The 24233-nt window shown below is 47.0% G+C and overlaps 1 protein-coding gene across 1 annotated transcript in view; it reads left to right on the top strand.

Annotated features, from left to right (window-relative positions):
- The first annotated feature begins 8251 nt into the window (after nt 1–8251).
- The window catches only part of LOC137644275 (probable ATP-dependent RNA helicase DHX35), a 97850-nt gene continuing 81868 nt past the window's right edge, over nt 8252–24233 (top strand). The window contains exon 1 of the mRNA XM_068377267.1: nt 8252–8386. Within this exon, the coding sequence (XP_068233368.1) occupies nt 8356–8386 (31 nt within the window). The 5' untranslated portion in view covers nt 8252–8355. The remainder of the gene's footprint in view (nt 8387–24233) is intronic.

The following is a 24233-nucleotide window of genomic DNA, read 5'->3' as shown; positions in this document are numbered from 1 at the left end:
TCGACGTGATGTCGAGCGACATTCAACTCAAGCTGTTGTTGCTTGTCAGTCACAAGACTTTGTCTTTTCAGCCGCGGCGTGACGTTGTTTCCTCAGCTGTTGCTGCTGCTCCGTTGCTTGTTGACATTGCCTGTCAAGCGTTGCCTCCTAGACATGTCTCTCCGTATCACGAGACTCGGCAGTTGTCGGACGAAGTTCTGTCGGATGAGGAAGTCGCTGATCCCCTTCCAACTGATATGCCTTTGGGGACTTTTTCAGATGGAGAGGAGCCTAAAGTTGCTCAGCCCTCTCTTGATTTTAAAAAGATCATGCTGATTTTTAAGGATCTTTTTCCTGACCATTTTGTGACTGCTGCTCCTCGTTCGCCTCCGTCAGAGTTCACGCTAGGCCTAGCTACTTCGACGCCGTCATTTACTAAGCTAGTGCTCTCTCGCTCTTCTAAGAGAGCTTTGCGTTTACTAGGCGACTGGTTGATGACCAGGAGGAGTTTGGGGAAGACAGCCTTTGCTTTTCCCCCTTTTAAACTGGCTTCTCGAGCAAGCGTCTGGTATGACACGGGAGAAGTTCTCGGCTTGGGAGTTCCTACCTCTGCCCAGGGAGACTTCTCAAGCCTCGTAGACTCTCCCCGTCGTCTGGCCATGAGACGCTCAAAAGTTAGCTGGTCCTCTTCGGACCTTGATCATCTCCTCAAAGGGGTCTTTAGGGCCTTTGAAGTTTTTAACTTTTTGGATTGGTCGCTGGGAGCCTTGAGCAGGAAGATCTCTTCAGCCGACCGTGATGTATCTGTACAAATTATGTCCTGCATGGACAAAGCTATCCGTGATGGCTCTAATGAACTCGCTGCTACGTTTACGGCAGGAGTCCTTAAGAAGAGGGAGACTCTTTGTTCGTTCCTGTCTGCAGGAGTAACTCCCTGTCAAAGGTCGGAGCTACTCTTTGCGCCGTTATCATCTGCCTTATTCCCCCAGCAGTTGATTAAGGATATCGCAGCGTCGCTAGTACAAAAGGATACCCATGACTTGATGGCTACGTCAGCGCGTAAGGCTGCTCCTTCTTCATCCTCTTATGTCGTTAGACCTAAGTTCGATACTCCAGCGACTAGGTTTATCCCGCCCTTTCGTGGCAGAGCTCCCAGTAAGGGAGGTGCTCGTGCCGATAGTAAGAGAGGTAAGAGGAGAGGATCTAAGTCCTCCCGTGGCAGAGTCTGACTGCCCACGTCCTCAGACAGCGGTAGGGGCCAGATTAACCAACTTCTGGCAGGCCTGGGAGAAGAGGGGTGCAGACCGGGAGTCTGTTTTGTTACTAAAGGAGGGGTACAAAATACCTTTTGTACGGAGACCTCCTCTGGTAATAGTCCCTATAGACCTCTCTCCCAGGTATCGAGAGGAGTCAAAGAGACAGGCACTACAGCTGCAGGTGTCTCAGTTGCTAGAGAAGGGAGCGGTGGTGAAAGTCTCGGACCTTCAATCACCGGGGTTTTACAACCGTCTCTTCCTAGTTCCAAAGCCTACAGGAGGTTGGAGGCCGGTGCTGGATGTCAGTGCTCTCAACGTTTTTGTTGTCAAAACAAAATTTACGATGGAGACCACCAACTCCGTCCTAGCAGCAGTCAGAGAGGGAGACTGGATGGTCTCTCTTGACCTGCAGGATGCGTACTTCCACATTCCTATACACCCGGATTCTCAACCGTATCTGAGGTTTGTATACAGGAATGTGGTGTACCAATTCCGAGCACTGTGCTTCGGCCTCAGCCCTGCTCCTCTTGTTTTTACGAGGCTCATGAGAAATGTAGCAAAATTTCTACATTTGTCGGGGATTCGAGCCTCCCTGTACCTGGACGACTGGCTGCTCAGAGCGTCGTCCCGTCATCGCTGTCTGCAGGACCTTCAATGGACGTTGGATCTTGCAAAGGAGTTGGGCCTGTTGGTGAACATAGAGAAGTCTCAGCTGACTCCCTCCCAAACGATTCTCTATTTGGGGATGGAGATACAGAGTCTAGCTTTTCGGGCTTTTCCGTCTGCCACCAGGATAGAGCAAGCCTTGCTCAAAGTCCGTCTCATGCTAGAGAAAGACCATTGCTCTGTGAGAAGTTGGATGAGTCTCCTAGGGACGCTATCATCCCTGGAACAGTTTATCTCTCTAGGGAGACTTCACCTTCGCCCTCTCCAGTTCCATTTAGACTCCCATTGGAACAAGAACAAGACTTTGGAGGCGGTCTCGATCCCGATATCCGAACCAGTCAAGACTTGCCTGAGCTGGTGGGACAGCAATATACGTCTTCGAGAAGGTCTGTCCCTGGCAGTCAAGAACCCAAACCACGTGTTATTTTCAGACGCGTCAGATTTGGGTTGGGGAGCGACTCTGGACAGTCTGGAATGTTCGGGTCTTTGGACGACAGAGCAGAGGAGCCTTCACATCAACTGCAAGGAGCTGTTGGCTGTTCACTTAGCTCTGACAAGTTTCGAGAGTCTTCTTCGAAAACAAGGTGGTGGAAGTGAATGCGGACAACACCACGGCCTTGGCGTATATCTCCAAGCAAGGAGGCACTCACTCCCACGCTCTGTTCGTCATCGCAAGGGACCTCCTCATCTGGTCAAAAGATCGAGGCATCTCACTGTTGACGAGGTTTGTCCAAGGGAAATTGAACGTCTTGGCGGACTGTCTCAGTCGGAAGGGTCAGGTGATCCCTACAGAATGGACCCTCCACAAGGATGTGTGCAAGAGTCTTTGGATGACTTGGGGTCAGCCCACCATAGACCTCTTTGCAACCTCACTGACCAAAAGGCTCCCAACCTATTGCTCTCCAGTCCCAGATCCAGAGGCTGCCCACACAGATGCCTTTCTGTTGGACTGGTCTCACCTGGACGCTTACGCTTTTCCGCCGTTCAAGTTCGTCAACAAGGTGTTGCAGAAGTTCGCCTCTCACGAAGGGACAAGGTTGACGTTGGTTGCTCCCCTCTGGCCCGCGAGAGAGTGGTTCACAGAGGTACTTCAATGGCTGGTAGACGTCCCAAGGAGTCTACCCTTACGGATAGATCTCTTACGGCAACCGCACGTAAGGAGACTTCATCAAAGCCTCCCCGCGCTTCGTCTGACTGCCTTCAGACTATCGAAAGACTCTCAAGAGCTCGAGGCTTTTCGAAGGAGGCAGCCAGAGCGATCGCGAGGGCTAGGAGATCATCTACTATCAAGGTCTACCAGTCGAAGTGGGAGGTATTTAGAGAGTGGTGCAAGTCCTCCTCTATTTCCTCTTCCAGTACCTCTGTAGCGCAGATTGCGGACTTTCTCCTGCATCTGAGAAATGTTCGCTCCCTCTCTGCTTCCACCATTAAAGGCTACAGGAGCATGTTGGCCTCTGTTTTCAGACATAGAGGCTTGGATCTGTCAAATAACAAAGATCTCCAAGACCTCCTTAAGTCTTTCGAGACCTCTAAGGAGCGTCGTATGTCAACTCCTGCTTGGAATTTGGACTTGGTCCTGCAGTTCCTGATGTCAGACAGGTTTGAGCCATTACATTCAGCCTCCCTGAAGGATCTCACCCTCAAGACACTTTTTTTAGTGAGCTTGGCTACAGCTAAAAGGGTAAGTGAGATCCATGCCTTTAGTAAGAACATCGGCTTCCCTACGAATAAAGCTATATGTTCTCTTCAGCTTGGTTTTTTGGCCAAGAACGAACTGCCTTCTCGTCCTTGGCCTAAATCCTTTGATATACCTAGTCTGTCAGAAATCGTAGGTAATGAAGTTGAAAGAGTGCTGTGCCCCGTGAGAGCTCTTAAGTTTTACTTAGCTCGAACTAAACCTATACGAGGTGGTTCTGTGGCCTTATGGTGCTCCGTTAAGAAGCCCTCATTGCCCATGTCTAAAAATGCGTTATCGTACTTTATTAGATTTTTAATCCGGGAAGCACATTCTCATTTAAATGAGAAAGATCGTTGTTTGCTTAAGGTCAAGACTCACGAAGTGAGAGCAATAGCGACTTCGGTGGCTTTTAAGCAAAACAGATCTCTTCGAAGTATTATGGACGCGACCATTTGGAGGAGCAAGTCAGTGTTCGCTTCATTTTACTTAAAAGACGTCCAGACTCTTTATGAGGACTGCTACACCCTGGGTCCATTCGTTGCAGCGAGTGCAGTAGTGGGTGAGGGTTCTACCACTACATTCCCTTAATCCCAATATCCTTTTAATCTTCTCTTGAAATGTTTTTTAATCTTGTCTTGGGTTGTTCGGAAGACTAGGAAGTCTTTCGCATCCTTTTTGATTTGGCGGGTGGTCAAATGTTGTTTCTTGAGAGCGCTCAGATTAAGGGTATTGATGAGGTCCTGTTATAGGGGTGTTCGCCCTGGATATAACAGCTCCTGGAAGTCTTTCAGCATCCTGGAAGGATGGCTGGGCTTCGTGAGGAAAGCGGACTAATGAGGCAGAGTAATCATCAGAGTCAGCTTCCTTACCAGGTACCTATACTTAAGTTGGTTTTTTATGAAATATTTGTCAAAAAACTCTTGAGCATATACGCCTTTATTGTATTAATACTGGTCTCTACCCACCACCATGGGTGTGAATCAGCTATTATATATTCACCGGCTAAGTTTAATATTTAAAAATGATATTTTCCTTATAAAATAAATTTTTGAATATACTTACCCGGTGAATATATAAATTAAAGGCCCTCCCTTCCTTCCCGATAGAGACCCAGCGGACTGAGAAGAACTGGAGAAATTGACAAGTATATGCGGTATCTGGCCGATAGTCGGCGCTAGTGGGCACACCCGCAACCTTCACGGCGATCGCTCGCGAGTTTTTGGATCTGTCGGGCCGTCTGAGACGTCAGCTATTATATATTCACCTGGTAAGTATATTAAAAAATTTATTTTATAAGGAAAATATCATTTTTCTATTAAGATACATAGATGACTGGCTGATTCTAGCAAACTTGGTAGTGACCGTTCTCCGATACCGAGACAGACTTCTTGAGTTTTGCCATGACCTGGCGATTGTGGTAAATCGCGAGAAGTCCTTCTTGCAACCTTCTCAAAAAACTGGTATACCTCGGGATCTTGCAACCTTCTCAAAAAACTGGTATACCTCGGGATGCATATAGACACCCAACTAGGCAAAGTCATTTTGTCCAAAAGCATAATTGGCGGACTGAAGAGGCAACGCGCCCCTTTATTTTGCTAGACTCCCTACCAGCCCACCGGTCGTCTCTTAGGCCACCTGACCTCCCTGGAGCGTCTGGTGACCAATAGACGTTTTCACATTCGGTCTCTCCAGTGGCAGCTGAAGTCCAATGGGGCTCAGCACAAGGACCTCCCAAACCTTCAGATTCAAGTGGGTCCCGTGCAAAAGAGAGACCTGGGGTGGTGGGTATCAGATACCAATCTCTTCAGGGGAGTTGATCTTCTCTCTCCTTTCCCAGAATTGATGCTCTTCACAGATGCATCAAAAGAAGGATGGGGGCCCCACATGTTGCTGTTCACAGCCTCTGGGCTGAGCAACATTGCCACATAAACCTCTTGGAAGTGAGGGCAGCCTTTCTAGCCCTTCAGCAATTCCAAATTTCAGGACACTCCATTGTGTTGATGAGCGACAACACCATAGTAGTGGCATATATAAACAAACAAGGAGTTATCTATTCAAAACACCTTTGCCTTCTAGCTATAGAAATTCTCAGATGGAGGGAAGACAACTTGGTAGTCCTATCAGCCTGTTTCATCCCAGGCAAGAGAAATGTTCTGCTGGGCAATCTGAGCAGAGCGACTCGGATAGTTGGCTCGGAGTGGTCTTTGAATCGTCATAGCCAAAAAGTCCGGACTTTGTAGGGTTCACCGACAGTAGACTTGTTCATGACGTTTCTGAACAGAAAACTTCATACTGCCTTCCAAGCTCTTTGGCAAGATGCTCTCCAATACCAGTGGGACAACTTAAACGTCTACAGTATGCGTTTTCCCTGTTTTTCCTAGTAAGAAGGCTACTAAACAAGATAAAGGTATCTTAGAAAACAAGCTTGTTGCATAAGCAGATTATGCTAAACTGTTTGCATCAATTCCATCGCCTGATTGTAGATCTAGGGTTGCTGAATCCCTTAATAGAGAGCTAGCTAAAATTAGTGCATGGTGCAAATTATGGGGCATGAAGTTGAATCTTAACAAAACTCCAAGTATGATTATAAGTAGGTTAAGGACAGTGGCATCTCAATATCTGGATCTCAGCATTGATAATGTTTCTTTAAGTCTGTGTGAATCTTTCAAGATTTTTTGTGTGATTCTTGACAGCAAATTTACTTTTGAGAAACGCATTAGGTCTGTGTCTTCTTCAATTTAAAAAAAAGAATTGGCTTATTGAGAAAGTTTTTCAAGATTTTCTGTGATCAATCTATTGTGAAGTGTTTCAATTCTTTCGTTCTACCTTGTTTTGAGTATCATCCTCCTATCTGGTGTTCAGCTGCTGATTCTCATCCTAATTTGTTGGACAGGAACTTACGTTATTTTAAATTTCTTATTCCTGATCTAGATATTAATCTCTGGCACCGTCGTTCAATTTGTTCGGTATGCATGTTGCACAAAATTTTTAACAATTCTGATCATCCTTTATATTTAGATCTTCCCGGACGTCACCCATTCAAGGGGATGGGGACAGGTAATGCTTATCTTTGTCCCGAGTTTGTTGCCAAGAATCAAAATCCAGCTGTAGCAGATTCTAGATACTGGACCTTCTGGATTGAGAATCTTCGTTGCGTAACGGATGACCTAGATCAACTGTTACGCTGCCCCGTAAGGTAGCTAAGGTGTTACCTCAAACGAACCTCAGGAGCTCGCTCCCATGTTAACAGAATGTTTGTTAGTATGGGCAGGGTAAAAAGGAGGGTCATAAGGAATACAGCCTCTTCATGGATTCGCAAGATAATAGATTGCGCCTTTAATCCTGGCTCTCCCCTGCAAGGGCGTAAACCCAAAGCTCATGTTGTTAGAGGCATTAGTACGTCCCTAGCATTTAAAAAGAACTACTCTGTGCAGAGGTACTTCAAGCAGGTGTGTGGAAGCGTTAGACGCCATATACAGCCCACTACTGCAAGATGTAACCAACAGCACCCTGGATACCTTCTCCGTTGGTACAGCACCTTCGGTACGCTGCAAGCTGGCCTCCTCTGTTTGCAGGAATGAACCATTTCTCTTGTGTAACCTGATAGTGTATATGGTTATATATTTGTTATGTCCCCATTCTCCTAGTGAGGTGAGAATTGGCCAGTGTCTAATGGTTAAGTCAGAGGTGTTTTCTACTCCAATAATTCTTACCTTGACAAGTCACATTGCATAGTTATCACACAATCATACCGATTGCCCAGGCCGTTAACTCTCGCATATGCCTTAGAATTTATAAAGGTGTCAGGGTGTTCCTCTATGAAGCTTGTGCGAAGTACGGAGGCATACTCTAGGTCAAAAGCCAGCCAATTGGTGAGGAGTTCCACCCACCTAAAGGTGAGTCTTTCCCAGTAAAGAGTGAAAGGATTTGTATGGAGTGTTGGAACAAATAAATTTGGAAGAAATTTTAATTTTTCATAACGATACAAACTTTGACCTTTTTAGACAGATTTGTTTTGTCATCACCTATCCCTTTGCAAGTCCTGCCTGCAATCTAATTTTACAGTATAGCATAGGTGTGTGTGAGCAGGGTAGCTGGTACTAGTCTCACTACCCCCCTCTCCGCTAACTAGCTGAGGGTAGTTCCAGCTTTGCCAAAAGTATATTCCTTATAAAGAACTAAAGGTTTGTATTGTTAGGAAAAATACAAATTACTTCCGAATTTGTTATTTTTCTTAGTTATACAAACCTGAGTCCTTTAATTCAAGTCAGATGGGCTGGACCAACCCAGTCACCCACTTGTTGTTACCTAACTACCTTGTTAACAAATCAGTGATCGTTCCAGTTGTGTCTCCTATTTTAAAGGAATCATGTTTGTATAACTAGGAAAAATTTAAAATATTTCAAAATTTTTTATCTTATAATGGGTAATTTAGAGCAATTTTTCACACCCATTTCCATACAAAGCATTGGAAAAGTTAGAAATATAAAATATTGGTATTGCTTAGCAAAATTCATACATTATTCCTACTATATTTTGATTAAGCAAAATATCAGATAATTTGAAAATGATAGTAAAATTTCAAGTACCAATAGGAATAACAATGCTTTTATAATCTTTATTCATTTTTCAAATGTGATATTGTTAATTTTCATACAATTTATTAATTGCAGGTTACTTTCGTTTACTCAGCTGAAAGCCCGAATGTTAGATGTATAATGACCCCATGTTAACTGAGATTGACTATGGATTAAAAGCATTGGATCAACAGCAGTTATGGCAAGCAAGCTTCAGTTTTTAAAGCCAGGTATTACTGACAGATGATTTGTACTTTATGCTATCTTGAGCTTAGTGGTCTATTTGTTTCTTCACAAATACAAACCGTCGTCCTTAATAGGACCATGACTTCAGAAAAGCTCGAGAGGTAGATGCTGGAGAAACCCCTCCTCACCTGTTAGTGAGCTAGACAGTCACTTTTGACTTTGGGCAAAGACAGTAAACACATGCTCTTGCTGCCTCGTAAATTTTTCTTGTTTTAATTTGTTTTCTCCTAGATCAATGGATAAGTGTGCAGACAGTCGTATGTTTAGATAAACCTGGCTAAATTAAATGAAAAGGATAAACAAATGCAACTGTGTTCCAGATTAGCCACAAATGTGTAACAGGCTTATGGGCAAACCTGCCCTGACTCTCATAATTTTTTGTGCCTTTCGCAAGGGGGCCCACAATCCACGACTGTTTGCAGTTATTCCTCGCTATGCGTGGCTGTGGAACAAAAATCACAAGAACCTGAAATTAAAAGAGTTTGTCTTCCTTTGGCATTGCTGATGCTCTGTTGGTAGAAGAGGATTTTTGCTGCTGCTAAAGTTCCAAAGCTGATCATGCTGTGTCTTTCCAACATCTATATCCCCTGTGATGCTAAAGGGAATATGGAACATGATAGTGTTGTGGTAAGAAATATGAGCATTTTTCCTTCTCATCTAGTTCCTCCTCCTCATCCTTCATTAAGGGTTTTTTTATTTTTCAAAATTGTGGAGGTAGTCGATTTCGATATACCATACTATTTGGAAATGTCAGTCATGTAGACACCTCTTTCTGCCTTTTCAGTTACTGTATCTCCTCTCTCTGTTCTATATTGGTTCTCAAAACCTTCCTTTATTTCGACTCTAAATATAAACCCTCACTACAGTATTTATAGGGATTATTCTTCGGCGAAGCTGGAAAACTAACCATAAAAACTTTTAAGCGAGGTAGAACTACCCCACTGATATGTTGTTTCGTCACTTTTTTTCCCTTTTAGCTCAGAGAGGGTAGACATTCATCACTCTTCTCCCAACTGTTTTACTGGACTTTGACTTTTCTTATGTTTTTTCTTCTCACTTGTTTCTATATATATTTTTGGGCTTCAGCCATGTCGTCCTGATGGAAGTTCCTTCTGGCATCTCACCCAAAACTAGATTTTCCCTACGTCAAAATCCCTTTTAAATATTCCTGTAATATGACAAATTCGTAGATAATTTGTATTTTTCCTAACTATACAAACCTTAGCTATTTATTTGGGGTTATACTATCAGCGGAGCTGAAATGACGAACCATTAAAATTTAGCGAGGGTTAACTACCCACACTGCTAGTTAGCGGGGGTAGGGGGGGTAGCTTGCTACCATTCCCGCTCATACACCTGTGATTTAGTCACTTTGTTTGGAGGTAGGATTTCGAGGGGGATAGGGATGGCGGGCAAGTTTGTATAAATAGGTAAGGTTTGTATAGTTAGGAAAAATACAAATTATCTACGAATTTGTCATTTGTTTCATAACTGGAATACAAACCACGCTATTTATTAGAGATGACTCACCCATTAGGAAGGGTGGGCGTCCCTGCCAATCTGGCTTTTGGCTTTGCCCGGGGACTCCTTATCCGAGTATGTTAGTACTCAAAAATATGGAGTCCCTGCCCTCGCTAAACCTTGCTACGCAAGGTCTGCGGCCTACAAAAGCTGTGTGTTGAGACGTGCAGAAGTGTGACTGTCTAGGTAAAGTTATTCCGAGTCTATCTAGGAAAAACCTGACGTAACCAAGACTTCCCAATACCACCTCGCCAGGGTATGGGGACGCAACAGTATTAGCTTAATACTAGGTACACAAGGGAGCATGGTTTACCTGCAGTGGTTTGAGGTCAGCCTATGCAGAGAACCCAGGATGCTGCTTTCCCCACGAGAGGGTAGGATGAAGGAAAGAATAAGAGCCAGTCAAATCTTTTCATTCACGCAGACTAAAACAGGGTAACAGTGCCCTCAACCTTCTGCTACTTGTCCAATAAGGAGCTTGAGGTATACAACCAGTTGTTGTGCAGCCACCACAGGACCAATAGAGATTGTATCGAGTTCCTGTGGGTCACGTCTTGCAGGAGAAAGGTTGTGAAAGTCACCTGGAGCATTCACATCCTTTCTTGTAAAACCTGTGTCACAGAGTAATATGCTAAGAAGGACCAGGGGCATAGTTATGCCCCTGACACTGTGAGTCGTCATGTCGAGAAGATGTTTCGGTGATCCTCCTTTAGTCTCTCCCAGTGCTGACAAGAGGAGGGACCCAGGCAGGCTGTTGCCATTTTCTTTAGGTAAAGTCTCATACCTTACCCTGGGTACAGTAACGGATGATCTGGATCGTCCGTTACCTAGTTGAGACTTGTGTAGGATCCGTCACCTCTGGAGACTGTGTCTGACGACATACTCAGGGACGAAACTGAACACTGTCTTTCGCCCTTCCTAATAATGGGCGATGTCGAAAGAGAGACCATGAAGTTCCTTGACTCGTATGGTTGCTGTCCGAGTGTGTAGGAACATTGTGTTCTTAAATCAGGAGAAAATTTGTTGCCTGGTGAAGTGGAACATAAGGAGGGCCCTTTAGGGATCGGAGATTTGAACCATGTTCTGAGAGGAAGGTCTCAATTCCGAGTGGGGAAAGGGAAGTTGTAAGTCCGTATGAGTTAGGAAAAGTCTATCGATGAGAGGGTGTCCCTTTCTTTCAGTTTGAAGGTGAAGGATCAAGGTTGAGTGATCATCTTTACCTGTCGAAACTGAACAGGGGGTCTTTTCCTCTTGTATATACTCGAGGATTCCGCTATTGCTGGAATCGAGGTATCGAGTGGAGAGACACTTTCACATGACACCAACCACACAAGATGCGATACTGCCTGGTAGACTGATGCTGAGGAATTCCTCAGATATCTAGACAACCTTTTCGCAAAGAGGTATTGGGTAGTCTTTAGGCGTACAATCATAGCAAAGCTATAGCTTGTGGTAGGTGTCGAAGTGTGTTGTCTGTTATGTGAAGAGGGTTCTCTTGGAGACTCTATCAGGAACTGCAAAAGGTTTGTAGACCGTTCTGCATAATGCCATAGCGGAGCTAGGAGAGTCCTTGAGAGGTTGACCGATGTTCTAGCCTTGTTGAGTGCCCTTCTCTAGATAAAACAGGGACGAGATGTAAACATCATTGTTATGCCCACCATTGTGGCCAGAGAGCCTTGGGGTCTAGGGCTGGTGAGCAACGGTAGCCTGAGATTCAGGAGCATTGCGAACAGACCCCCTAGTAGGAGGACCTCGTAAAGTCGGGACTTTGTTGGCTACATGGCGATCCAAAGTCCATTCGGTATACCTTATCTTAGATGCTGTGCACAGATTGTCGGCGAACACGTTCTTCCAGTCTGGAATGAAGCAGGCTGATAGTGGTACCGAACGGACTTTGGCCCATCTTAGAGTTTATACTATTAGATGGGAAGAGGCTACAAGCAAGTTCCTTCTTGCTTGTCGATGTGTCTCTATGTGGTGTGTGGTGTGTCGTCCATCAAATCACTGAGTGGTCTGTTAGGAACCGATGAGGCTGCTGAAGGACCGGAAAGTTGGCCTTCATCTCTTAAGAGATTTAAGTGAGGGTACCTTCGGGCTCTGTCCAGAGGGCTGAGGTCGTGTGGTGCAGCACTATGGTCCCTCTTTACTTCTTTTTTCTGATTCAAGTCTCTTGGAATGGAAGTTGTTCTCGTTTCAAGAAGGTTTTGTGGAGATTGGTGTCTAGAATCATTCCAAGATACACCAGTCTCCTGGTAGGGAAGTAGGGAAGACTTCTGTAGGTTTACCCTGATCACTGGATCTTGGTAAAAAGACTTCAGAAGTTCCAGTGTTTATGCAAGGTTGCCACTAAGTCTGCTAAGGTCAGCCAGTTGTCCTGAGAGAGCGGAGACAGAAGCCGATCCTGTGAGACCAGGATGTGTGTAGTGGAGAGACCGAAACACAGTGCCTTGAACTGGTGTTTCTTGTTTGTCTAGACTGAATCTTCCAACCTTCCTAGATGGATGGTTTGGACCTGGGAGTAAGTGTCCTTTAGGTCCAGAGTGCAAATGAAGACCTGAGGTCTTAGCCCTTGTTCGAACTCCAACGTGGTGTGGACATCGACACAAAGGGACAGCTCCTTGCTGATCATTTTGCATGGAAGATTGTCGACTCTGGAGTCTTGACTCGTGTCGTAGAGGATCAGGCGCGATACCCAGTGTAAGAATTCTTCTCTGAGAGAGAATTTCTTTAACTAACAGAAGGAAGGCAACGCTTAGCCTTACCATGCGCCCTGATGGGATTGATACTATTCTTTAGAATAGAATCAATCTGGCGGATGTTAATCAATGGTTTACCGTTGAGTATCGTGGTTACTGTGCAGTTGGAGAGTGCTCGCAAGTAGTTCTCTGTCAGCAAGCCGTTGATGAGGGTTGTCGAACGTTTACTGATCACTTTAGTGTGATGGCGAACGGCCAGTAGCGAGACATATCTTGTATACCTTCTGATTTAGGAACTACAGGAAGCGGTTGACTAGTAAGTTCGAGTCACGAACTGCTGGAAAATTGCCGATGACCGATGAATCGGTGGTCTGTGAGCCGATGGTGAGTTCGAGATCAGCAAGCTGATTATGGTCCCCCCTGGTTGGTCAGAGATGAGCAAGCTGAAGAATGGCTGGTCAGAGATCAGCGAGCTGAGTTCAATGATTGAAGAAAGATGAGCTGCCCATCGGTGATCTAGTGATCAGCAAGTTGATGACTGGTTATTGACTAGCAATCGGTGACTGGAATCGCTAGCAATTGGAGATCGTTAGTCATTGGAGGGACTAGAGGTCAAAGATCAGCATTGAGCTAGCAATTGGCGATCTGGTGATCGGCAACCTAGCGATCAGTAAACTGTGAACTAGCCATCAGCAAACAGTGATCTAGAGATCAGTCTGTTGATGCTTTCCTGTTTGCTGACGGTGGTCTGTCAAGGAAAAAGAAACTTCCGAAGAGACAGGGACCAAGGATTCCCCGTTTCGATTCCCCTTGAAGGATGGAATCTTCGGGATCTTGAATCCTTCTGTGAAGCCTTATTCCTCTTTTCCCGGTGGCAATGTTTATGTGTTTGCAGGGAGGAATGGGGCAATGATGACCTGTCCAAAAAGTTTTATTACTTTTTACTGACAATTGCGCGAGTGTGTAGGAGAGTACTGGAGCGATGGCACACAGGATGATGCTGGTGCTTAATATCTGCCTGGAGAGCAGGCAAGCGCTGGTTCTTAGGCAAGAGCTGGTGCATTGGATCTGCGAGCCTTGACTCTTTGGCAAGTGGTGGCGCATTGGATCCGGGACAAAACTACGCAGGAGGGCGCAGGAAAGTGAGGAAGAGCGCTGGCGCACAGTAAGGCACTGTGTAGTTATGTGCATTCTCCCTAGAATGTGCCGAAGCATGTTACTGGTTGCGCAAGGGTGGGTGCATTGGCGCGTGCGTGAGAGTACTACGTAGGGACTGTTGGGGCGCGTGCGCGGAAGACCATCGGCGCCCGCGCGCAGAAGACCGTCGGCGCGCGCGGAATGCTGCGTGTGCGCACTCAAGATTATTGGAGCACGCACGTGCGAAGGCAGTGGGCGCGCGCACGCGCGTATGGCCGTCGGCTCGCGTGCGCGGTAGACTGTTGGTGAGCTCACGCGCTCGCGAGACTGTTGGCGCGCATGCAGGAGACCATCGGCGCCCGCGTGCAGAAGAAAGTTGGAGCGCACGCGCGCACCAACAGTATTGCGCGCGCCGAAGCCCCTAGGTGCCCGGCCCGCACACGTGGAACTGTTGCCACGCGCACGTGCAAGACTATTGGCGCACGCGCAAGAGCATTGGGGCTTGCGAGCTTGCAAAATCATCGGGAAGATCGTCGGCGCTCGGAAAATCATCGGCGTGCGCGGCAGACCATCGGCGCCTGCGCGCGGAAGATCGTCGGCGTGCGCGAGCAAAATGCTTTTGACGCGTGCGTGAAAGATCGTTGGTGCACGCACGCGCGCAAGACTATTGGCGCGCGTGCGGAAAATTATCGGGGCGCGCGTGGTAGACCATCGCCACCCGCGCGCGGAAGACTATTGGCGCGCGTGCGCGGGAGACCATCACCACCCGCGTGTGGAAGATCATTAGCACTCGTGAGCGTAAGACTGTCGGAGAGCGCGCGCGGAAGACTCGCGCGCGAAGGTAGCGCTAGTAGGTTGGCAGGTCAGCTGGTAGGATGACCAGTGGCAGGACGATCAGGAACTGGGATGTGCCCTTTTTAAAAAAGGGCAAGCATCCACCGATGGGGACCGTAAGCAGGTCTGCGTTAGAGTCCAGGACCGAAGTCCATAGGACTTTGTTGCAGTGCAAGGTTGCGCTGGTAGATCGGTAGGTCAGCTGGCAGGACGATCAGGAACTGGGATGTGCCCTTTGGAAGGGCGATCATCCACCGATGGGGACCGTAGAAAAGGTCCGTGTTAGAGTCCAGGACCGAAGTCCAAAGGACTACGTTGCAGCACAAGGTTGCGCTGGTAGATCAGTAGGTCAGCTGGCAGGACGATCAGGAACTGGGATGTGCCCTTTGGAAGGGCGAGCATCTACCGTTGGGGACCGTAAAAAAAGGTCCGTGTTAGAGTCCAGGACCGAAGTCCAAAGGACTACGTTGCAGCATAAGGTTGAGGTCCTGGTAGGTCTGCTGCGCTGGTAGGTCTGCTTGATCCACTGAAGAGGTGTCTCTATGAGTGGCCTCTCTCGCGAGCGAGAGAGGTGAATACTTTGTAGAAGAGACTTGAAGACACCCGTGATGACGCCCATGAGGGCCGGTGGATCAGCAAGCTGACCTTTATCAGTAGCGATCCTCCGAAGAGGAGTCTCTATGAGTGGCCTCTCTCGCGAACGAGAGAGGTGAACACTTCGTAGAAGAGACTAGAAGACGCCCATGATGATGCCCCGTGAGGGCCGGTGGATCAGCAATCTGACCTTAACAGTAGCGATCCTCCGAAGAGGAGTCTCTATGAGTGGCCTCTCTCGCGAACGAGAGAGGTGAACACTTCGTAGAAGAGACTTGCCAAGACCGTGCTCCGCCTCTGAAGGAAGAGAAACTCAGCAAGGGGGGAGAGAAGTCTGGGCGAAGGCAGGAACAGCAGTCGGAGATGATGAATTTATTAAGATGTGGGAAGTTCTCCCTCTGAAGGGAGAAACAACCTCACACCTGGGGAGGAAACTTCTCTCGGAAGGGAAGTTGTCCAACCCCTGGAGGTGAAACTCCTTTAGCATTCTAAGATGATCTGAAGTGCTGGTTATGTTGTCACGGGAGTACTTCTAAGAGAAGGGATGACGCCCATGACGTCGTTCTCTGAGGGACGGCAGTGACAGCAGATTCCCCACGCATGAACAGAACAGCTCTGCTTCGTTGGCACTCTTAGTCGAACGAAGAAAAACTGCATAGTGAACTGGGAAAAAAAAAAAAATTAATTAATTATTTAACAGAAATTCCCTAGGGAGGAACTCCGAAGAGGAACCCCGAGGGAACAACATAGAGTAAGTATTGCGCCGACAAAAAATTAATTATTTAACAAATTCCCCAGGAGGAACTCCGAAGAGGGGGAAAGCATAAAATTAAGTATTGCGCCCTTCCTTCCCCAGTCGACATCCACAGAAGTGGGGAGCGGAGTAACTGTGGTAAAAACAGAATTACAATCATTTAAATCAGCTAAGAATATTCACTAATAGTGAGAACCACTGACCCTCCGAAGGGAAGTGTTCTCCACGGAGAAAGCTGAAAAGTTAAAATACAATTATATTTTCACTAAAAATAATTGAGACAAACAATCGGAAGAGCAACCTAACCCGCGCACGGGAAAGGAGCTTCCCCAATAGTATGCTTTTGTAGTAAACGTGAACGACCTCGAGAAGAGAGAGACCGTAGTCAATCTTTGAAAGGCCACATTCCCTTCGCTCAGAATCCGTGTTTCCCGTAGGAAAAAAGGAAAGGCGAAGACAATAGTTGACTGAAGAGGGTCCAGGCGATGACGATTCCCCTGCGGCGGCCGAGTTAATGATTATATGCCGACGGGAAGACCGATGGACCAGAGAGGGAGAGGTCGTTCCCCACGAAGTTGAACTGTGCTAGCCTTGCTACTACACAAGTGTCGTTGTCGTATATGTATCACACACACAGCACAAACACTGAAAAGGAAACTCACCGCATTTCTATACACACATATAAACATTAAGAATGTTTTCATATATATACAAGTTTAAGAAAAAGTAAGTTAAAAGACAAAAATTAATGGCAGTCCAGAATAGGCGAGGAGGGAGAAAGGAAACAACCTCTCTTGGTCCTAGCCAAGAGTAAAGTGACTAAATCACAGGTGTGTGAACGGGAGTGGTAGCAAGCTACCCCCCTACCCCCGCTAACTAGCGGTGTAGGTAGTTAACCTTTGCTGAATTTTAATGGCTCGTCATTTCAGCTCCACCGAAAGTATAACTCCTAATAAATAGCGTGGTTTGTATTCCAGTTACGGAACATATATATATATATATATATATATATATATATATATATATATATATATATATATATATATATATATATATATATATATATATGTGTAGAAATCACGAAAGCTGACACGTGATGAATATAAAATGTATTATAGCCACGAAAGGAAAAATGAAAAGGACTTGATTGGAGTTAGTACTTTCATCCACTCAGGACATTATCAAACTCAGCAATGATTTGCTGAGTTTGATAATGTCCTGAGTGGATGAAAGTACTAACTCCAATCAAGTCCTTTTCATTTTTCCTTTCGTGGCTATAATACATATATATATATATATATATATATATATATATATATATATATATATATATATATATATATATATATATATTTTTGGGCTCAAGCCATGTCGTCCTGATGGAAGTTCCTTAAAGGCAGCTTCCTAGGGTATATTACAACTACGGCGATATTCCCAGAGAATTTACCTTAAGGTACCCAGAATTCTAACTCCTGGAGCGAGTATCCCCAAAAAAGACCTTAGGGATATCGTAAATATCAGTGGACGTATTCTTGACACGCCTCATAGCAATCTATACCCCGAATAGAGTTAACACTTCGTAGGGGTCAAATGGCAAGAAAACGAAAACGAGAAAGAAAAGGGGAGAGCCGTTCGTAAGGCCCTCTCTTCTCCCGTTTCGTAAGCGTGCCCTGCGCCGATTCTGGCGCCATCTGCATTCCTTTTTGCGTAGCTTTACAACTCGGTGTTTTTTCCTGTGTTTCTACCAAAATCTTGGATTTACTCTCATATTATGCTTTCTCCAACTTCTTCTGCTTCGGATAAGTTGAGTACTATTTCATTTATGTATAAATGTAGGCTCTTGTTTAAAATTAAAGTATTTGAAAGAGTTATCTTTGATACAAGAGCTGTTGCCTGCTGGAGGCGTCATGGACGCTGTCGCTCGCTAGAATAGGTTTTATTTGTTAGCAAGAGCGACGTTCCCAGCCCCCTGCGCTTTAATAATTAGCTGCTTAGCTTAATTAGGAATTCTGTTATGATGCGTTAGTAGTGCGCCTGGCGAAAGATTTGCCTAGGCTGACCAACACTAGTCTTCGTAGCCTAGTTGTTGGTCCTTGTACTTCCTGCATGATAATTAGTCTTCCAAGTGTGATTTTATATTGCTTAAAGCGTTAGGCAACGTTATACATACAAGCCCTTTTCGAGTAATTTCCAAGATAGTATTGGAGTGAGTTTCGGTGATTTAGGTAATCGATTCTCTTAGTGCCTAGGCTAGGTTGTCTTAGGTCTTTATAATATTATCTGTTTCCCCGTTTGCTCCCTTCTCTTCGGGGAAGGGGCAAACCCTTTCCCTCTGTTTAAGCCTTAGGCTTAACTCTAGTGGTTTGTTTGAATTAATTTTCAAATATAACTATGCTGGAGTAGTACTGTACCTTCCTGCTCCAACTGAATTGGCTCAGAGGGGGACAGTACAGCAGTGTATTAGTCTGAGTCCGTGTTGGTCTAGCGTGGGGCAGAGTCTCCCTTGCTGCCTGACACGGGCATAGGAGGTTTATCCTCCTTGATTCACCTTGGAAGGTTTCGGTAATTATGATCCCTTCGCTCGGTGACCCCTCAGACTTGTCCTCTTTGCTGTTCCGGGTTCGGGATATGTTCCCTTTCCGGAATAGCAATTCCTTCCTTGCCTTGGTTTTAGGGAGGCAGCCAGTAGTGCCGGCCTCCCTCCCTGGATCTCTCTGGCTGAGATGAGCTTTCTTAGTTTGGAATGATCCTTAACCAAGGCAAGGTTGGACAGGACCCTCTGTCCTTCCCTTCTATTTTTCCGTTTCCTTTGTGTCAGTCGTCTCACATCCGTACCTAGCATAGGTTGGGATGGGGAGCTGACGTGGTCCCCTGTCGGCCGGCAGAGTGTGCCGACCGGCAGAGGCCCTATCCTTTGAGTGCTGCCCGGTCCTTCCTTGGTCCCTCAACCGCTACCGTCTGTAGTTTCAGTAAGCAGTGGTTAGGAAGCTTGACTTAGTGTTTCCCCTTCCTCTCGGCACTCTTTCGGGTGTCGGGCGCGGAGGTACATAGCCTCTTAGCCCGGCACCCATTCTGTTGTCTTCTCTTGTGTTGTCCTTGCCGTCTGCCGGCCTAGTGGCCGGCCGTCGGTAGGGGGGTGTTCGCTAGTTCTCTTGCTGTCGGTCGGCGGTGGTCTTATGCCTTTGCTGGCCGGTCTCCTTGCTCACCTGCCGGCCGCTTTGAGTGGCGGCCGGCAGCCGGGCGCTACCTGGGGTGGATGGCAGCCGGCAGGGTTTACTCACCGCTGCCGGGCCGGCCTGCTAAATCACTCGGTTGGCCGGCCACTAAGAGTGATGGCCGGCAGCTGGGTGCCAACCGGGTAGCTATGGACCGGCAACCACTACCGACCGGTTCAGGCATAGGAACTGGAGTTCTCCCCCGTCTGGGTGATCCTAAGTTGCATACTTGAGACCTACCTTTGGAAAAGGGGGTGGGGGTGCTGACCGGCAAGAGCCGGCCGGCACACCACCCTCATGTACTGTATCAGTTCTTCCCTGTTTAGTGTCTTCTACCAGGGGAGAACATGTTATAGTAGGTTACAACACTGTCTTTTCTAACTTACTTGTGTTGCCTTGTGCAATCACTTGGTGTTGCCTTACAGGGATGAAAAGAGAACTCTTTTCATCTTTAGCCAGAATGGTAAAATCTTACCTTAGGTATGAGCTACACCTAATTTCCCTCGGGAAATATGATCTTTGGTTATTCTAGCAAAGACTAACCATTTGATTTTAATGGCTGGTGGGCTTCCACAGGTGATTGTGGGGGATTCACAAGTATGTGTCTTTTCCTTATTCTTTATGGTCTTGCACGACCCGTTGTTGTTGGCCTTACAGATAAGAAAGTGAGTTCTTTCTTGTCTACTATCCGGTATTTTAAAATCATTCCTTAGGGGGGGCTACACCTTCTTCCTTTGAAAATTTTCCATTGGTTAATCTGGCATAGATTAACTATACGATTTATGATTTGGAAGGCTACAACAATTGGGTGTGCGGGAAATACAAGGATGTGTCTTTCCTTTCCTTTCCGTTTTGTTATGCTACTGTGCATATCCAGTGATACGTAGTTCACTTGATACTCATGGAAATTTCTTCTCTTTACAGGAGGACCATCCGTAGTGCGGATGTATTTCTGCAACGTCCGCAGTAGGGCTTCTGCGGACATGGTTCTGAAGGAGGCGTGTGGCATGCGCTGTCTCCACGGATGTTCTCCGGTATTGGGTTCCCCAGGTATGTTTCATATGCACTAACCTATCTATTGAGGCTTTTTCTTTTCGCTTCGCTCAAAATCCGTTTTCGTCTCCCCTACAACGGTGGATTCAAGGGATATAGCTAGGGAGAAGCTTCGTACCTGGGTGAGGGGCTTTCAGAAGATTACCTCTGGACCTTATCTTCCAAATGAGAAGATGAGGGCTTTCTTTTCCTAGGGCATCAACTGTTACAGTGATTCCCCAACCTCAAGAGGAGGTCCCCTTAATTCAGATCCCGTGGATGCTGAAGTCACGGTCGCCTTGCTTAGCATCCAGTTGGACGACAGGATGCCAGACGTGTCCGAACGTCTGGAGGAAGACCTCCTGGCAGAAGGCCAAGATGAAGTTCGAGCTCCGGACAAGGTAGCGGAAGAGGCCGAGAGAGGTCGGCTGCTCCGGTTCAGGTCCTTGAACCTTCTCCCTCAACATCATCTGCTCTCGCAGTAGAGCAGGCCCTCCCTCCATTGTTGGCTTGATCCAACAAAGGCAGAGGGAGAAGAATGGGAAGGCAGCTGCATTGTAACTGCAGGGGCACATCCGGACTGCTAGGTCCGGTGGAAGGAGGTACCAGCTTCAAAGGAAGAGACAGAGCCGAAGGAGGTCGTAGTGATAGACCATGCTAGGCTCATGCCTTGCTTTCTTCTTCGATGAAAGAGAGGGGCTTCATGAACTCAAAGGTAGCTGTATTTGAGTAAGAGGCTCCCTTCCTTTGTGTCCTCTCCTGCCACAGCCTTCCCCCTTTTTCGCTGAAAGGGTTTGCAGCGGTTTTGAAAACAGTCGAGGCTGGTAAGCCTTTCTCCTCCCTGGTGGAGTGTAAACCCTTGTTGCTGGCCTTTAGAAAGGAAGATTTAGTAAGCAAAACAAGGACTGGAAGGACGTCCATCTTACCTTCTCAGTCCAGATGTGGGAGGCGGATTTCGCCGGACGCCGGTTCGGCGAGATCCTCTCTAAGCTGTCTGGCTTTCTTTTGCGGAGGGAACTCTAGACAAAAGAAAGACTGGCTGCCTCTTCGTCTCTTCAGTCCACGTTTGAGACGATGACAAGTGATCCCAAGGTCCATGAAACGTTCATGGTTGTGATCAAGACTCATCTGGCCACTGTGACGAAGGATCTCTACAGCTCCGTCAGGGCGAAGAGAACCTGTAGGGAATTCGTGTTCGCCCGGGCTACGATGAGGCACGAGCCAAGGAAACTAATCTCCTCCAACAGTTGGGACAAAGACCTTTTCCCTAGTGAGTCGGTCAAAAAGGTTGATAGGGCCGCCACGGACGATAGAAATCTTCTCCAGGAGTGGGGCCTGTCTACCAAGAGAAATTCTTCCCCGGATGGGGTCCCCAACCTTGGAGGAAGACTAAAAGGATTAGGATACTTTCTCGGCCAGCTAAGTCAAGTAGACATCAGCAGCAACGGCATTTGCTGATGCCCTCAGTGCCCCAGATGGTGGCAAAAACCCCGACCACACTTCAGTGGGTTCCCCAATTCGTGTCGACACAGTCTCCGGCATTCAACCCATCGTTCGAAGGTCAGTCAACTGCCTGTCGAACAAGCCTAGAGGAACAGCCAGAATTTCGTCTAGGCGCCCCTCAAGGAGAAGGGGTTTCATGGGTGGTCGCTGTCAGAGAGGCAAGACCTCAGGACAACAGTCCGAGCGAGATGATATTGGTAGAAGGGAGTCTCCAACGCTTTTGGGATCGGTGGACCTTCGATCCCTGGGTCCACAGCCTACTCAAGAAGGGACTGGGCTGGAGCTGGTACAGCACTCCATCCCCATACCCTCGGCGTTTTTCCGATACTCCACCCCCGTTCTGGAGGAGTTCATTCATGAACTGTTAGAGGAAAAGTGATCCGAAGGGTAAAGTCCATCTAATTCCAAGGGAGGCTGTTTTGTGTTCCCAAGAAAGACTCGGAAAACTCGGAGTCATTCTGGACTTGTCGCCACTTAACAAGTTCATAGCGAACTACAGGTTCAAGATGCTAACAATACAACACATAAGGACCTTACTGCCCAAGAGGGCATTTACCGCCTCCATAGTTTTGTCAGATGCCTATCGGCACGTTCCAATCTATTGTCGATTCCCCTCCTACCTAAGGTTAAGGCTACAACGAAGACTATACGTCTTCAAAGCCATGCCTCTCGGGCTCAAAAATAGCCCCAAGGATTTTCACGATGCTTGCGAACGTAGTTCTCAGTCATTTACGCCTAAAGGGAATTCAGGTAGTAGCCTACCTGGATTTTTGGCTGGTGTGGGCAGCACCCAGGACAGAATGCTTGCAAGCTTCCCTGTATGTGATCCATTTCCTAGATTATCTAGGCTTCAAGATCAACAGGAAAAGTCTCAACTTCCTCCATCTCTAAGTTCCGGTGGGTGTGAATCCACTGGGACCTAATGTCACACCGTTTTCTCCGTCATGGCGGAGAAAAGAAAGGAGATAGCTGGTTCTGTCAAGAGACTTCTAGATTCCGTATGGATATCAGATGCGAACTGGAGAGTGGACTGGGGTCTCTCCAGTTTACTTCGGTGACAGACCCGGTGCTAAGAGCACAGCTAAAGGATGCAACCGGAGATTGGAGTAGTTATGCATCAGATGCGCGAAGAGATCTGAGAAGACCAGTTCCACTTCGTCGAAATACTCTTCTCAGGCCTTGGTCCCAAGCCAGACTCCTTAGGAAGTCGGTTCTTCTTCATCCACCTCCCCCGTCGGTGACGAGTCACTCAGACGCCTCGAAGGAGGGATGGGGAGTTCACTCTCATCAGAAAAAGGCCCAAGGGTCTTGGTCCAGTCTATCCAAGACCTCTCACAGTCATTTTCGAGAGACTATGACAGTCCTTCTTTCCTTAAAGAAAGTCTCCCCGCATCGCTCGATCCACATTAGGTTGGTGCTGGACAGCGGGGGAGTTGTGAGATGCTTGAATCGACAAGGATCAAGGTCGCCACCTCTCAACCAGGTGATGTTGGCCATCTTCCGATTTGGGGGAAGAAGAAATGGTACCTGTCAGCAGTTCACCTTTAAGGAGTCCGCAATGTGACAGCGGACGCTCTATCCAGGTTCACACCGATAGAGTCGGAATGGTTCCTAGACGCAGGACCATTCTCCTTCATTCTGAGTCAAGTCCCAGAACTGCGGCTAGACCTCTTTGCGACGAAAGACAACAAGAAGTTGCCCCTGTATGTGTCCCCGTACGAGGACCCCTTGTCGGAAGCAGTGGACGCGATGTCCCTCGACTGGAACAGATGGTTCAGGATTTATCTGTTCCCTCCTTACAACCTTCTGTTGAGGGTCCTCAACAAACTGAGATCATTTAAGGGAGTAGCGGCAGTAGTGGCCCACAAGTGGCCGAACAGTGTGGGGTTCCCTCTGGTATTGGAACTACTATTGGAGTTTCGACCGCTACCAGATCCAGTTCTGACCCAGTGAGTCCAGAAGTCAATTGTCTGCGCTTCATCACAGAAAACCCGGACCCAGCAGCTCATGATTTCTTTCCTTAACAGGTGAGAAAGTGTTTCGGGATTTCGAAAGCCAGCATGGACTTCCTAGAGGATTATAAGTGCAAACCTTTTATAAGGCAATATGAGTCATCTTGGAGAGAATGGGTAGCCCTTGTCAGACGAAGATTCCGCAGGAGATCACGACGGACTTCTGGTTGTCTTCCTTCATCCATCTCCATGGTTATGGATCGGTAACTAACACGATTTTATCATGTAGGCCTGCTTTGACAAGACCCATTCTATATGCCTTCCAGGTCGACCTCGCTAACGAGATCTTTTATAAAAGTTCCGAAAGCCTGCGCTAGGCTCAGACCTTTAGCACCTCCAAAGCCCAATTCATGGTCTTTAGAAAAGTTCTTCATGTTGCTTCGCTGTTGAACAATAGGGAGTGTGCGTTAAAGGATTTGACCCATAAGTTATCCTCCTTTTTGCACTCGCGTCCGGGGCCAGGGTTAGTGAGATCATACCCCTCTCGAGAGAGGAAGGTCATGTTCAGTTCCTGGATGGGTGAACTGAACCTA

This window comes from Palaemon carinicauda, chromosome 7 (genome assembly GCF_036898095.1).
Source record: "Palaemon carinicauda isolate YSFRI2023 chromosome 7, ASM3689809v2, whole genome shotgun sequence".
NCBI lineage: Eukaryota > Metazoa > Arthropoda > Malacostraca > Decapoda > Palaemonidae > Palaemon > Palaemon carinicauda.
This window is presented reverse-complemented; position numbering and strand designations above follow the sequence as displayed.